This window comes from Salmo trutta, chromosome 34 (genome assembly GCF_901001165.1).
Source record: "Salmo trutta chromosome 34, fSalTru1.1, whole genome shotgun sequence".
NCBI classification, from domain to species: Eukaryota; Metazoa; Chordata; class Actinopteri; order Salmoniformes; family Salmonidae; genus Salmo; species Salmo trutta.
In genome coordinates this window covers 8,046,507-8,063,701 of record NC_042990.1, presented here as the reverse complement: position 1 = coordinate 8,063,701, position 17,195 = coordinate 8,046,507, and the positions used below count along the sequence as shown (strand labels likewise).

The following is a 17,195-nucleotide window of genomic DNA, read 5'->3' as shown; positions in this document are numbered from 1 at the left end:
GATAAGGTAAACAAGAGTTTGGGGGAAATGTAGCAAGATGATCTGGAGATAGGGGATGAAATGATGTATAGTCTAATGACAAACAAGTAAGATACAGCTACTTAAGTACTGTACTATGACTTAGTAACCTGTTGTATTACGAGTCACATTTACAGTAAAAGGTATGTCGTCTAATCGGGTGGAGTAGTGTACTAACAACCATAACTGTACATGGGTGGTGCTCTACTGCTGCGCAAGCGCAGAATGAATTTATAGCACCTCCTAGCGCATGCTCATTTCCAAATCTACGGGATCTGTTTTAAATCACTCAGAAGACAACGCATCCACAACACTGCTGGACATTTACGCATTAAATTCCCTTTCTTAAATTTAGCCCCCCTCAGCTTCGCGATACCGCCCCCAATTTCAGTGTCGGTACGGAGCCGCCAGGCCGGGACAGAGACGGAGAGAGAGCCCTCGGCCATGGAAGCGCTCGGACCCGGTAAGAATATGATATGAGAATCCGGTGTCGGGAGTGTGTGACCCTATTCATTGCTCAACTGGGGACCGTGGTTGTAGGTAGGCCTCGACGACAGAGAGAAAAAACAAACGAGCATATCAGGCCCAACGTGTGTAAGACGAATACAACGGAGATCAGGTTCTTACCGTGACTACTACGGCCTGATAAACACATGTTACGCAAGACAAAACGAGAGATCTTGTTTTCGTCAATCTCTGCTGCTGGTTTTCTAACTGAAGCGCGCAGCTCGATACTAGGGCTAGACGGCATTGTGTGTGTGTGTGTGTGTGTGTGTGTGTGTGTGTGTGTGTGTGTGTGTGGGGGGGGGGGGGGGGTTTAACCAATGCCTTCCGTGTCGTGTGTCTGTTATCTAGCCTATCGTTTCATCATCAAACACGCTATTTGTTTTCTTCAGCTTTATGATACGTTTAAAACGATTCCAGTTGAAATACGTATGCCCCCAAGCCCACATAGCTTTCGAAAAATGTTAATATGAAGCCTAGTAGCTAGCTAATTGTGCAATCGGCACACTGTCTTCCTTTCTACCTATTGAACGCAACGAGAGACGCTAACTAACGTTACAATGCTGCAACACTGTCTTTGTTCACGCTGAAATATTTAACTAGCATCGACTGTTACTCGGCAGTACATTTATTTTAAAAACGTGTTGATATGCTTTCTTGCATTTCTGTCAGTGGTTTGGTCGCCTGGGAGTAAATGATCATGCTGCCGTGCATGCATGGAACGGAGCCTGTCTTTTGAATAGATCGTGTGGTCCCTACGTACTGTAACAAAACCGTTTTTACCGTGACGCAATGGCTACTAGTTGAGTTAATAAAGGATCTCACACACGAGATGCTGCACTGCCAATTGACACTTTACCAATATGTATGGTTCTTTCACACCTGATATACAAATAACTTTCATGCAGCTGGTGTGAATTCCTATCCTTATTAAAAGGGATTAACAAGTTATCACCCTTTTTTTGTCGCCTGATTTTTACAGAAACAATTTTCCACAGCAATGACACTCATACGGTCGCCATGCAAATGTTAAGTGTCACTTTAGGTGGAATTGATGGATACTTTGGCTACATCCATACACAAGCTTGAGCATTTATGGATAGGCAAATATAATGGGCTATTTTGCAGTTTTATGGTATACTGGAAGGCTTCAATGGTTGTTTAACCTCCGTTGTAGCAATGTAACCTTCCTCCATATTATATAGAGCCTACTAGTTTAGTATGCAACCCCTTCACAGCTGCCATTCTGCTCACTGTTGTCTGTGCCAAATCATCACAAATGCCAAGTGATGGTCTTTCTAGAAATCATTGCAATACAGTACACCTAAATAACCTCCTCAGACCTTATCAGATCCATCTCGCTGAGCATCATCACATACCATACAGTACATGAAAGCTTGTTTATCATCACATACCATACAGTACATGAAAGCTTGTTTAGGTATAAAATGTAATTATCCTCCTGGGGGAATTAGTTTTGCTGCAGAATGATCCATAAAAACCCACCATAAACAAAGGAAGAAATGTTGGACATAAAATATACATTTCACAAGGACAGCAGGTGGGCGTGTTCAGTAGGCTAACCTTAGTTGAGCCATAATCTGGGCCGAGCTGGCAACGAGCTATCCCGTCTTTTGGTTGTGAACGGCTGATGTGCCCCCAGCAGTCCCCAGGCCCCTCTATTCTCCACTGCACGTCCCTCACGGTCAATGTCATTACTGACTCATCAGTCCAGTGCATCATGTCTGCAAGTTTAAGCCCGTCCCCCCCGTCTCTCACTTGCACCAGAGTAAAAGCATGGAGGCTTTATGGTAGTCGGCCTGTATGTTGACCATGACTGACGGTGGTTTTGTATCTGTTACCACCACGAAGCCTAACCTACTGCCATTACCTGGATCTCCCAACCGCTAGGCCTAAGACTATTGGTCACACTGTCACTCTTCAGACTTTTACATACTACACCTTTCCATTACTACATAAATCACCTTAAATTGTACATTTAGACCGTTTAATAGATCAACAACCAGTGCTGCTCGTTTTAAGCCGGGTATGCTCAGTAATTTACTCACATTTATCAAATAACCTTACGGGCAGTTTTGGCAGTGGTCTGCTTTTTCTGATAGCATTCTCCTTTGGTGCAGTGCAACCATGGTAACCAATTGGCTTAAAAAAAAAAAATGTTTTAGATTGGCCCTGATTGGCTTTGATCACCTAAGAATCACGGTGCAGCCGCATTCTCACATCGTGACCATGTACAATGCATTCATTTGCGTGGGCGGTGGGCTTGATCAGGGGCAATTTGCCTGAAGTGCATGTGACAGCCAGCCAAGCCCTGCAGGTTGTTGCTGCAGACTTGAATCCATAGTTGAGGTACCAGTGTGAAACCCCCCCCCCATTCAGGGTGGGACCTGGTGTAGGTTTGAGGACAAGGGAGGGGTCCAGGCATATCACACTGACAGCCTCTCTCAACCGCCCTGAGGCAGCAGCTGAGGGGGCTATATATAGACCCGGTGCTGTTTTTGGTGAAAGTAGGTGAGGTGGGTTGACCCAACCTGACTGTTACACCTGCTGGGATCCCTCTCTCTGAACCTCACCTACAGCACATGCACACCTTTAAACCCCCCCACACACACACCGTGTATCCCCGTGGCTGTTGTGGTTGGTCCCGTCGCAGTTACTATTACAGGGACGTGGTGTGTTTAAGGGGGGGGTGAGGACATGCATGGGGCGTGTTTTTAGGAAGCAGAGGGAGGGTCCTGATTGTCCCCCTCGGGCTTCACTTGCTAACTGGAGCGTTGTGGTGCATTGGGTTCATGACCCCGGCAGCCAGCTCGTTGTCAGTTGACAAAAGCAGTAAGCGTTGCCCTCCCTCCCTTGCACCCAGCCTTAAATCACAATAACCTCAACTCTCCCCTTTCCCTCTCTATATGTTCTGAATCTTGAATGTCTAGGCCTAAAACGTTTTTTAAGTGTATACAGAGTAGGTAGGTTAAATTGGATAGTTCCCCCTATTTTGTAATAGATTCTTTAACACCAAGGACAATTGAAATGTAAGACAAGTATACAATAGTGGTGCATCTCACTTCACAACATCCACCCAAGTAATTGTCTCATTTTCATTGGCTGTATAAATTAACCACATGCCTGTGAGTCGGTATTGGGGCTTGGTACAATAGGCCTACACATTAAATTGTGGGATATACACTAAATGTATGAGCACATCCTGTATAAGACGGGCGGCGAGGCAGTGTTTGTGTTGTGTCTAGCGGTAATCCCCGTTGTCTCTGCAGACCCTCATCTGGCCCTGCTGCCGTCTGTCTGACGTGCTGTTCTTTGTCTGAGGCGGGTCCCTGTGTGTCAGTCTATGTTCTGGCTTTAGTGGGGTGGGGGCTGGGGCGGGGACATTTGTTTTCCCCTCCTCTGTTGACCTATCTGGGTCAGAGGCCAGAGAGCTGGATCAATAGGTGCGTTTGTGGGCGGGTAGTCGTGACCTGTCGGCGAGAGTTCATGTGGGAAACCGTGGCAAGGAATGTGATTGGACTGATTTCAGAAATTGATTCCGCAAATTGACCAACAACTCTAATAATGCAACAAAAAAAAAGAAACGGCAAACGCATTCAACAATTTTTGTTGTTCAGCTTTGATGAATTTCTGAGCATCCTGTCCATATAGCTTAGCTACCAATAATAGCACCCACAGTGGTCACCGTGCTGCTTAGACTCATTGCCAAAACAAACACATTAATCTGAGACCAAAAGGTCTCTTAACTACTACTTACTTGTTCTTTCCTCTTAGTGTCATTTTAACAGGGTCTTATTCATTAGAGCACACCGTAGCAACAATTTTTGCTCCACAAACAAAACAAGCATTTCTTATTGGATAACTTCAGGTAGCCCTTCACTGTTTCAGTCTGTTTTCTTCCGTTTGGTACATAGTGAATACGAAATGAATATATCAACCAACAAATGTGTGTGTTTCTGTGTTTGGACCCCCCTATAGGCCCGCCGGCCCCCACCTCCCTCTTCCAGCCCCCGCGGAGGCCTGGCATGGGCACCGTGGGGAAGCCCATCCGCCTGCTGGCAAACCACTTCCAGGTGCAGATTCCCAAGATTGATGTCTATCACTACGATATCGACATCAAGCCTGAGAAACGGCCAAGGAGGGTTAACAGGTAAATACAACTGGGCACGGGGAGGGAAGGAGAGAAATGTCTCTTTTCGAGGGGAACTAGAAGGTGGAAATGGATTTTCAGAGAGAGAGAGGGAGGTTAAGTTGATACTTTGAGGGTTTAGGTATTTCGGGGAGTTGCGGGAATGGAAGTGTGTACTTGTTAGTGAAACAAGTCAAACTCAAGTGAGTTGTACGTGTGAAAATAAAAATGGGTCTTTAACAGAGCAGCTGGTGGGAAGTTTATTTTTATTTAACCTTTTATTTACCTTTTGTAAGCAGTACTGTCTGTGTGAATGCATTATCTGGCCAGCTCATGATTCCCCCTGTCTCGCAGGGAGGTGGTGGACACCATGGTTCGCCACTTCAAGATGCAGATCTTTGGTGATCGACAACCGGGCTACGACGGGAAGAGGAACATGTATACGGCCCATCCACTACCCATCGGGAGAGACAGGGTAAGCAATCGTCTTAACCACTATTGCACCTCTGGTTTTTGTGACCACGTAATGGGCTGTTTCTCCTTCCAAGCACCTCTATCAGTTCTTGAAAGAGTTGAATAGCCTCTGTTTCGATAGGTGTTTTCCTGCCCCATCCAGAACCCCCCCCCCCCCTTTTGCCCTCCGAACAGCCTCAATTCATCAGGGCATGGACTCTATAAGGTGTCGAAAGCTTTCCACAGAGATGCTGGACCATGTTGACTCCAATGCTTCCCACAGTTGTCAAGTTGGCTGTATTTCCTTTGGGTGGTGGACCATTCTTGATACACACAGGAAACTATTGAGCTTGAAAAACCCAGCAGCGTTGCAGTTCTTGACACACTCAAACCGGATTGCCTGGCACCTACAACCATACCCCATTCAAAGGCACTAAAATATTTTGTCTTGCCCATTCACCCTCTGAATGACACACACACACAGTGTGTTCAGAAAGTATTCAGACCCCTTCACTTTTAGCACATTTTTGTTACGTTACAGCCTTTTAATCTATTTTATAATTAGTTTTTCCCCTTCATCAATCTACACATAATACCCCATAATGACAGAGCAACCTTATTTACATAAGTATGCAGACCCTTTACTCAGTACTTTGTTGAAGCGCCTGAAGCAGTGATTACAGCCTCGTGTCTTGGATATGATGCTACATGCTTGGCACACCTGTATTTGGGGAGTTTCTCCCATTCTTCTCTGACGATCCTCTCAAGTTCTGTCAGGTTGGATGGGGAGCATTGCTGCACAGCTATTTTCAGGTCTCTCCAGAGATGTTCGTTTGGGTTGAAGTTAGAGGTCGACCGACTATGATTTTTCAACGCCGATACCGATTATTGGAGGACCAAAAAAAGCCGATACCAATTAATCGGCCGAAAATTTATTTTTTATTTTGTTTTTTGTAAAAAAAATATTTTTGTATTTATTATTATTATTTTTTTGTACATTTTATTTATTTGTAATAATGACAATTACAACAATACTGAATGAACACTTATTTTAACTTAATATAATACATCAATAAAATCAATTTAGCCTCAAATAATGAAACATGTTCAATTTGGTTTAAATAATGCAAAAACAAAGTAAAAGTGCAATATGTGCCATGTAAGAAAGCTAATGTTTAAGTGCCCTGCTCAGAACATGAGAACATATGAAAGCTGGTGGTTCCTTTTTAACATGTCTTCAATATTCCCAGGTAAGACGTTTTAGGTTGTCGTTATTATAGGAATTATAGGACTATTTCTCTCTCTACGATTTGTATTTCATATACCTTTGACTATTGGATGTTCTTATAGGCACTTTAGTATTGCCAGTGTAACAGTATAGCTTCCGCCCCTCTCCTCGCTCCTACCTGGGCTCGAACCAGGAATACATCGACATCAGCCACCCTCGAAGCAGCGTTACCCATGCAGAGCAAGGGGAACAACTACTCCAAGTCTCAGAGCGAGTGACGTTTTAAACGCTATTAGCACGCACCCCGCTAACTAGCTAGCCATTTCACATCGGTTACACTAGCCTAATCTTGGGAGTTGATAGGCTTGAAGTCATAAACGGCACAATGCTTGAAGAATTGCGAAGGGCTGCTGGCAAAACGCACGAAAGTGCTGTTTGAATGAATGCTTACGAGCCTGCTGGTGCCTACCACCGCTCAGTCAGACTGCTCTATCAAATCATATACTTAATTATAATATAATAAACACACAGAAATACGAGCCTTAGGTCATTAATATGGTCGAATCTGGAAACTATCATCTCGAAAACAAAACGTTTTTTTGTTTCGGTGAAATACGGAACCGTTCTGTATTTTATCTAACGGGTGGCATCCCTAAGTCTAAATATTCCTGTTACATTGCACAACCTTCAATGTTATGTCATAATGGCAAATTAGTTCGCAACGAGCCAGGCGGCCCAAACTGTTGCATATACACTGACTCTGTGTGCAATGAGTGACACAATTTCACCTGGTTAATATTGCCTGCTAACCAGGATTTCTTTTAGCTAAATATGCAGGTTTAAAAATATGTACTTGTGTATTGATTTTAAGAAAGACATTGATGTTTATGGTTAGGTACACGTTGGAGCAATGAGTCCTTTTTCGCGAATGCGCACCGCATCGATTATATGCAACGCAGGGCAGGCTAGATAAACTAGTAATATCATCAACCATGTGTAGTTAACTAGTGATTATGAATGATTGTTTTTTATTAGATAAGTTTAATGCTAGCTAGCAACTTACCTTGGCGTCTTAACTGCATTCGCGTAACAGGCAGGCTCCTCGTGGAGTGCAATGTAAAGCAGGTGGTTAGAGCGTTGGACTAGTTAACCGTAAGGTTGCAAGATTGAATCCCCAAGCTGACAAGGTAAAAATCTGTCGTTCTGTCCCTGAACAAGGCAGTTAACCCACCGTTCCTAGGCCGTCATTGAAAATAAGAATGTGTTCTTAACTGACTTGCCTAGTTAAATAAAGGTGTAAAAAACACAAAAAAAACTTGAAATCGGCCCTAATTAATCGGCCATTCCGATTAATCGGTCTACCTCTAGTTCAAGTCCGGGCTCTGGCTGGGCCACTCAAGGACATTCAGAGACTGGTCCCGAAGCCACTCCTGCGTTGTCTTGGCTGTGTGCTTAGGGTCGTTGTCCTGTTGGAAGGTGCACCTCTGGAGGGACCTCAACTGTGGGACCTTATATATAGACAGGTGTGTGTGTGCCTTTCCAAATCATGTCCAGTCGAATTTACCACAGGTGGACGCCAATTCTAATTTTATTTAATTTAACCTTTAACCTCTCTTGGGTATGTGGGACACACTCCCAACAGCCAGTGAAATAGCAGGGCGGCAAATTCAAAACAACCAAAATCTCATAATTCAAATTTCTCAAACATACGACTATTTTACACCATTTTAAAAATACACTTCTCCTTAATGCAACCACATTGTCCGATTTCAAAAAGGCTTTACAGCGAAAGCAAAACATTAGATTATGTTAGCACACCACCTAAACAAGAAAAGCCACACAGCCATTTTCCTAGCAAGGAGAGGCGTCACAAAAACCAGAAATACAGCTGAAATTAAGCACTAACCTTTGACGATCTTCATCAGATGACACTCCTAGGACATAATGTTACACAATACATGTATGTTTTGTTCGATCAACTTCATATTTATATCCAAAAACAGCATTTTACATTGGTGCGTGATGTTCAAAAAATGTTTGCCTCCCAAAACTTCCGGTGAATGTGCACATTAATCTACAGAAATACTCATCATAAACGTTGACAAAATATATAACAATTATTTAAAGAATTACAGATATACTACTCATTAATGCAACCGCTGTGTCAGATTTTAAAATAGCTTTTCGGCGAAAGCACATTGTTCAATATTCTGAGTACAGAGCTCAACCATCAATGCAAGCTATACAGCTACCCGCCAAGTCATGGCATCAATAAAACTCTAAATTGGTGCTATAAATCTTTCCTTACCTTTGCTGATCTTCGGCGGAATGCACTCGCAGGACTCCCACTTCCACAAGAAATGGTCATTTGTTCGATAAAGTCCATAATTTATGTCCAAATACCTCGCGCCAACAAAATGCGCTATTCCAAAGGCACGATGCGGGAGCACAAATCAATAGACGAAAAGCTCAAAAGTTCCATTACCGTTTGTAGAAACATGTCAAACGATGTTTACAATCAATCCTTAGGGTGTTTTTAACATAAATAATCAATAATATTCCAACCGGACAATAGCGTATTCATTACAGAAGAAAAAAATGCTAGCTATGCGTGAATGCGCATGAAGTAACTACATGACCTCAGACAGTCCACTGCTTGAACCGGCTGTTATTCCCTCAAAATTCACCATAGAAGCCTCAAACAACTTTCTAAAAACTGTAGACATCCAGTGGAAGCCTTAGGAAGTGCAAAATGACCCCTAAGTCACTGTAGTTTGGAAAGGGAATTAATTAAAAACTACAGCCTCAGATTTTCAACTTCCTGGTTGGATTTTTCTCAGGTTTTTGCCTGCCATATGAGTTCTGTTATACTCAGACATCATTCAAACAGTTTTAGAAACTTCAGAGTGTTTTCTATCCAAATCTACTAATAATATGCATATTCTAGTTTCTGGGCCCGAGTAGTAGGCAGTTTAATTTGGGTATGTTTTTCATCCGGCCGTGAAAATACTGCCCCCTACCCAAGAGAAGTTAACTTGGCAAGTCAGTTAAGGACAAATTTATTTACAATGACGGCCTAGGGTTAACTGCCTTGTTCAGGGGGAGAATGACAGATTTTTACCTTGTCAGCTTCGGGATTCGATCTACCAACCTTTCGGTTACTTGCCCAATGCTCTAACCACTACGCTACCTGCTGCCTGTTGTAGAAATACTTCAAGAATGATCAATGGAAACAGAATGCACCTGAGCTCAATTTTGAGTATCATAGCAAATGGTCTGAATACGTAAAGGTGTTTTTTGTTGAATAAAAAAAAAAAAAGCTGTTTTCACTTTGTCATTATGGGACATTGTGTGTAGATTGATGAGGAAAAACAAATATTGAATCTATTCTTAAATAAGGCTGTAACGTAACAAAATGCAGAAAAAGACAAGGGGTCTGAATACTTTCCGAATGCACTGTAAGGTCCCACATTTGGCAGGGCATGTCAGAGCAAAAACAAGCCATGAGGTCAAAGGATTTGTCCGTAGAGCTCCGAGACAGGATTGTGTCGAGGCACAGATCTGGGGAAGGGTACCAAAAAATGTCTGCAGCATTGAAGGTCCCCAAGAACACAGTGGCCTCCATCATTCCTAAATGGAAGATGTTTGGAACCACCAAGACTCATCCTAGAGCTGGCCGCCCGGCCAAACTGAGCAATCAGGGGAGAAGGGCCTTTGGTCGGGGAGGTGACCAAGAACTCGATGGTCACTCTGACAGTGCTGAAGAGTTCCTCTGTGGAGATGGGAGAACCTTCCGGAAGTACAACCATCTCTGCATCACTCCACTAATCAGGCATTTATGGTAGAGTGGCCAGACGGAAGCCACTCCTCAGCAAAAGGCACATGACAGCCCGCTTGGAGTTTGCCAAAAGGCACCTAAAGGACTCTCAGACCATGAGAAACAAGCTTCTCTGGTCTGATGAAACCAAGATTGAACTCTTTGGCCTGAATGCCAAGTGTCACGTCTGGAGGAAACCTGGCACCATCCCTACGGTGAAGCTTGGTGGTGGCATCATGCTGTGGGGATGTTTTTCAGCGGCAGTGACTGGGAGACTAGTCAGGATCGAGGGGAAAGATGAACGGAGCAAAGTACAGAGATCCTTGATGAAAACCTGCTCCAGAGCGCTCAGGACCTCAGATTGGGGCAAAGGTTCACCTTCCAACAGGACAGTGACCCTAAGCACACAGTCAAGACAATGCAGGAGTGGCTTCGGGACAAGTCTCAATGTTGTGGAGTGTCCCAGCCAGAGCCTGGACTTGAACCTGCTCAAACATCTCTGGAGAGACCTGAAAATGGCTATGCAGCGATACTCCCCATCCTTCCTGACAGCTTTAGAGGATCTGCAAAAAATTTTTGTCTGTTTTTGCTTTGTCATTATGAGGTATTGTGTAGATTAGGAAAGAAAACAATGTAACCCCATTTTGGAATAAGGCGTTAACGTAACAATGTGGAAAAAGTCAAGGGGTCTGAATACTTTCCGAATGCACTGTAAATATACAATTCATAGGTAATTTCTCGCAAGGCTTAAAAATCCTTTAACCTGTCTCCTCCTCTTCAGCTACACTGATTTTGAAGTGGATTTAACAAGTGACATCAATAAGGGATCATAGCTTTCACCTGGATGCACCTGGTCAGTCTGTCATGGAAAGAGCAAGTGTTCTTAATGTTTTGTACACTCAGTGTGGTTTAAAGCGTATCACAAATGTGTTTATTTGTGGCTTTCCTTGCTTTTCCACCATTTCCTAACACCCTGCCCTCTCCCTCTCTAGGTGGATCTGGAAGTAACTCTGCCGGGGGAGGGGAAGGACCAGACCTTCAAGGTGTCTCTGCAGTGGGTGTCAGTGGTGAGCCTGCAGATGCTCCTGGAGGCCCTGTCAGGCCACAACGAGGTCCCCGAGGACTCTGTTCAGGCCCTGGATGTCATCACCCGCCACCTGCCTTCCATGAGGTAAACACGGCTTGCACTATACATTTGCCAAGCTACAAAGTCAAAATTGGCTATAATGTGAAAATTGTATGAGAACAATGTGTTTTGTCTTCATTTAAGGTTAGGCATTAGTAGGGCTGTTGCGGTGGCTGTATTACTGGCAGTCATGACTGCAGTAGAATTCCACGTAAGCGTTGAGTCATGCTATCCTCCTCTTATGCACTCTGGACATGCGTTGGTAGAACCCAATTCGCTGACGATCATCAGGTCGCTAATGGCCTGGTACTCATTGTCCCTGTAACCACTCTGACATCAATGCAAAAATGAAATCGAAAATAACATCAAGCACATCAAAACAGTATTGTGCGTTTTTAAAACTCCCCTCACTGTGATTGATCAATATGAAGAAAGAAGTTCAACAACAGGTTGAAACTGAGTGGGAAACATGGTTGTTGTGGATGTTTCAAAGCCTAACACAACGAAATGGACAGCGTTCTCTAAGGTGGTGATTAATTAAAAACACCCATATGCATATTAGAGCTTGTGTGTGTGTGTGTACTCAGCATTAAAAGAAAAATCCTCTCACTGTCAACTGCTTATTTTCAGCAAACTTAACATGTGTAAATATTTGTATGAACATAAGATTCAACAACTGAGACACAAACTGAACAAGTTCCACAGAAATGGGATAATGTGTCCCTGAACAAAGGGGGGGTCATAATCAAAAGTAATAGTCAGTATCTGGTGTGGCCACCAGCTGCATTAAGTACTGCAGTGCATCACCTCCTCATGGACTGCACCAGATTTGCCAGTTCTTGCTGTGAGATGTTACCCCACTCTTCCACCAAGGCACCTGCAAGTTCCCGGACATTTCTGGGGGGAATGGCCCTAGCCCTCACCCTCCAATCCAACAGGTCCCAGACGTGCTCAATGGGATTGAGATCCGGGCTCTTCGCTGGCCATGGCAGAACACTGACATTCCTGTCTTGCAGGAAATCAGTCATACTGCTCGTTCTGTGCGTGGTGGCATTGTCATGCTGGAGGGTCATGTCAGGAGGAGCCTGCAGGAAGGGTACCACATGAGGGAGGAGGATGTCTTCCCTGTAACTCACAGTGTTGAGATTGCCTGCAATGACAACAAGCTCAGTCCGATGATGCTGTGACACACCGCCCCAGACCATTACAGACCCTCCACATCGATCCCGCTCCAGAGTACAGGCCTTGGTGTAGCGCTCATTCCTTCGACGATAAACGTGAATCTGACCATCACCCCTGGTGAGACAAAACCGCGTCTCGTCAGTGAAGAGCACATTTTGCCAGTCCTGTCTGGTCCAGCGACGGTGGGTTTGTGTCCATAGGCGATGTTGTTGCCGGTGATGTCTGTTGAGGATCTGCCTTACAACTAGAGGTCGACCGACTATGATTTTTTTTCAACGCCGATACCGATTATTGGAGGACCAAAAAAAGCCGATACCGATTAATCTGCCTATTTATTATATATTTTTTTTCTTGTAATAATGACAATTACAACAATACTGAATGAACACTTATTTTAACTTAATATAATACATCAATAAAATCAATTTAGTCTCAAATAATGAAACATGTTCAATTTGGTTTAAATAATGCAAAAACAAAGTGTTGGAGAAGAAAGTAAATGTGTAATATGTGCCATGTAAAAAAAGCTAACGTTTAAGTTCCTTGCTCAGAACATATGAAAGCTGGTGCTTCCTTTTAGTTAACATGAGTCTTCAGTATTTCCAGGTAAGAAGTTTTAGGTTGTAGTTATTGTAGGACTATTTCTCTCTATACCATTTGTATTTCATATACCTTTGACTATTGGATGTTCTAATAGGTACTTTAGTATTGCCAGCCTAATCTCGGCTTGAAGTCATAAACAGCACAATGCTTGAAGCACAGCGAAGAGCTGCTGGCAAATGCAGTAAAGTGCTCTATGAATGAATGCTTACGAGCCTGCTGCTGCCTACTACCGCTCAGTCAGACTGCTCTATCAAATCATAGACTTAATTATAATAAACACACAGAAATACGAGCCTTCGGTCATTAGTTTCCGGATTTGACCATGTTATCATTTCGAAAACAAAACGTTTATTCTTCCAGTGAAATACGGAACCGTTCCGTATTTTATCTAACGGGTGGCATCCCTAAGTCTAAATATTGCTGTTACATCGCACAACCTACAATGTTATGTCATAATTATGTACAATTCTGGCAAATTAATTACGGTCTTTGTTAGGAAGAAATGGCCTTCACACAGTTCGCAACGAGCCAGGCGGCCCAAACTGCACGGAACGCAAGAGAAGTGACAATTTCCCTAGTTAAAATAAATTCATGTTAGCAGGCAATATTAACAAAATATGCATGTTTAAAAAATATATACTTGTGTATTGATTTTTGATGTTCATGGTTAGGTACACATTGGTGCAACGACAGTGCTTTTTTTCGTGAATGTGCTTGTTAAATCACCCGTTTGGCGAAGTAGGCTGTGATTCAATGATAAATTAACAGGCACCGCAACAATTATATGCAACGCAGGACAAGCTAGATAACTACACATGGTTGATGATATTACTAGTTTAACTAGTGATTGTTAAGATTGATTGTTATTTTTTTATAAGATACATTTAATGCTAGCTAGCACCTTACCTTGGCTCCTTGCTGCACTCGCATAACAGGTAGTCAGCCTGCCACGCAGTCTCCTCATGGACGCAATGTAATCGGCCATAATCGGTGAAAAAAAAAGCACAGATTATGAAAACTCGAAATCGGCCGATTAATCGTTCCGATTAATCGGTCGACCTCTACTTACAACAGGCAGTTGTTGTTGCCATCCTGCACCTGTCCCGCAGGTGTGATGTACAGATCCTGTGCAGGTGTTGTTACACGTGGTCTGCCACTGCGAGGACGATCAGCTGTCCATCCTGTCTCCCTGTAGCTCCGTCTTAGGCATCACGCAGTACGGACATTGCAATTTATTGCCCTGGCCACATCTGTAGTCCTCATGCCTCCCTTGCAGCATGCCTAAGGCACGTTCACACATATGAGCAGGGACCCTGGGCTTCTTTCTTTTGGTGGTTTTCGGAGTCAGTAGAATGGCCTCTAGTGTCCTAAGTTTTCATAACTGTGACCTTAATTGCCTACAGTCTGTAAGCTGTTAGTGTCTTAATGACCGTTCCACAGGTGCACGTTCATGAATTGTTTATGGTTCATTGAACAAGCATGGGAAACCAGTGTTTTTTAAACCCTTTACAATGAAGATCTGTGAAGTTAATTCGTAAAAATCCAAATATCTTTGAAAGACCAGGTCCTGAAAACGGGACATTTATTTTTTTGCTGAGTTTGTGTGTGTGTGAGAGAGAGAGACCAATTAAAATAATTGTGCCTTTTCTACAACACACAGCGTCCCGCATATTACGCAGGGCAGGAAGACATACAAAAATGTCTTGGGTACATAATTGGTCTAGACCGTACGCCAAAATTAAATAAATTCAGAGTTGGCCTACAATTAGTGACTTTGTATTTGATTTTGAATAGCCTAGTAAGGCATTTTTATATTTGCATAATTCGTTGACTGACACATTCCCTTTAGCAACAGAATATCTCACCACTGTGCATTTCAATCTACTCCCCTCTCTCCTTCATTGCTTTCTCGAGAGCGCATAGAGAGGGGCTGTCAACCGTTTAATGAAACCTGTTTCGTTCTGGAAACATGTTACTATTCATTTTCTGCAACAGATTTCACTTGGTTTCCCAAAGTATGCACTGGGTAGCTGCAGGAATAGGATTGGAGAGCCCATGTCATACAGAGTTTGGGTGGAATGTCACCTGTCTTGCAGTGAGAGAGTGAAATAACTGGAGTAGCCTACCCCACATGAGTGAAAAACAAACTGGTGGGAAAGTGGCCTCCATTCGAGTGCACACGGATGACATGAAATCACATTTTATTGGTCACATACACGTGTTTAGCAGATGTTTTTGGGGGTGTTGCGAAATGCGTGTGTTTCTAGCTCCAACAGTGCAGTAATATATAACAAGCCATATCTACCAATTTCACAACGCACACAAACGTAAAGGAATGGAATTAGGAATATATAAATATTTGGACGAGCAATGTCGGAGCGGCATAGACTAAGATACAGTAGAATAGAATACAAATTATGTACACTGCTCAAACAAATAAAGGGAACACTTAAACAACACATCCTAGATCTGAATGAAAGAAATAATCTTATTAAATACTTTTTTCTTTACATAGTTGAATGTGCTGACAACAAAATCACACAAAAATAATAAATGGAAATCCAATTTATCAACCCATGGAAGTCTGGATTTGGAGTCACACTCAAAATTAAAGTGGAAAACCACACTACAGGCTGATCCAACTTTGATGTAATGTCCTTAAAACAAGTCAAAATGAGGCTCAGTAGTGTGTGTGGCCTCCACGTGCCTGTATGACCTCCCTACAACGCCTGGGCATGCTCCTGATGAGGTGGCGGATGGTCTCCTGAGTGATCTCCTCCCAGACCTGGACTAAAGCATCCGCCAACTCCTGGACAGTCTGTGGTGCAACGTGGCGTTGGTGGATGGAGCGAGACATGATGTCCCAGATGTGCTCAATTGGATTCAGGTCTGGGGAACGGGCGGGCCAGTCCATAGCATCAATGCCTTCCTCTTGCAGGAACTGCTGACACACTCCAGCCACATGAGGTCTAGCATTGTCTTGCATTAGGAGGAACCCAGGGCCAACCGCACCAGCATATGGTCTCACAAGGGGTCTGAGGATCTCATCTCGGTACCTAATGGCAGTCAGGCTACCTCTGGTGAGCACATGGAGGGCTGTGCGGCCCCCCAAAGAAATGCCACCCTACACCATGACTGACCCACCGCCAAACCGGTCATGCTTGAGGATGTTGCAGGCAGCAGAACGTTCTCCACGGCGTCTCCAGACTGTCACGTCTGTCACATGTGCTCAGTGTGAACCTGCTTTCATCTGTGAAGGGCACAGGGCGCCAGTGGCGAATTTGCCAATCTTGGTGTTCTCTGGCAAATGCCAAACGTCCTGCACGGTATTGGGCTGTAAGCACAACCCCCACCTGTGGACGTCGGGCCCTCATACCACCCTCATGGAGTCTGTTTCTGACCGTTTGAGCAGACACATGCACATTTGTGGCCTGCTGGAGGTCATTTTGCAGGGCTCTGGCAGTGCTCCTCCTGCTCCTCCTTGCACAAAGGCGGAGGTAGCGGTCCTGCTGCTGGGTTGTTGCCCTCCTACGGCCTCCTCCACGTCTCCTGATGTACTGGCCTGTCTGCTGGTAGCGCCTCCATGCTCTGGACACTACGCTGACAGACACAGCAAACCTTCTTGCCACAGCTCGCATTGATGTGCCATCCTGGATGAGCTGCACTACCTGAGCCACTTGTGTGGGTTGTAGACTCCGTGTCATGCTACCACTAGAGTGAAAGCACTGCCAGCATTCAAAAGTGACCAAAACATCAGCCAGGAAGCATAGGAACTGAGAAGTGGTCTGTGGTCACCACCTGCAGAAACACTCCTTTATTGGGGGTGTCTTGCTTATTGTCTATAATTTCCACCTGTTGTCTGTTCCATTTGCACAACAGCATGTGAAATGTATTGTCAATCAGTGTTGCTTCCTAAGTGGACAGTTTGATTTCACAGAAGTGTGATTGACTTGGAGTTACATTGTGTTGTTTAAGCGTTCCCTTTTTTTTTTTGAGCAGTATATATGAGATGAGTAAAGCAAAATATGTAAACATTAAAGTGGCTAGTGTTCCATTTGTAAAAGTGGCCAGTGATTTCTAGTCTGTATGTAGGGCAGCAGCCTCTTATGTGATA

General features: G+C 43.8%; 1 protein-coding gene across 6 annotated transcripts in view; it reads left to right on the top strand.

The window, feature by feature from the left end:
• The first annotated feature begins 277 nt into the window (after window positions 1–277).
• Window positions 278–17,195, top strand: part of LOC115173441 (protein argonaute-4) — a 43,111-nt gene continuing 26,193 nt past the window's right edge. For 4 of the 6 annotated variants that reach the window (XM_029731504.1, XM_029731502.1, XM_029731501.1 and 1 more), the window contains exons 1-4: window positions 278–481; window positions 4,510–4,693; window positions 5,027–5,147; window positions 11,163–11,341. In XM_029731504.1, the coding sequence (XP_029587364.1) occupies window positions 463–481; window positions 4,510–4,693; window positions 5,027–5,147; window positions 11,163–11,341 (503 nt within the window). In that variant the 5' untranslated portion in view covers window positions 278–462. The remainder of the gene's footprint in view (window positions 482–4,509; window positions 4,694–5,026; window positions 5,148–11,162; window positions 11,342–17,195) is intronic. The other 2 variants (XM_029731503.1, XM_029731500.1) reach the window with 1 other exon arrangement.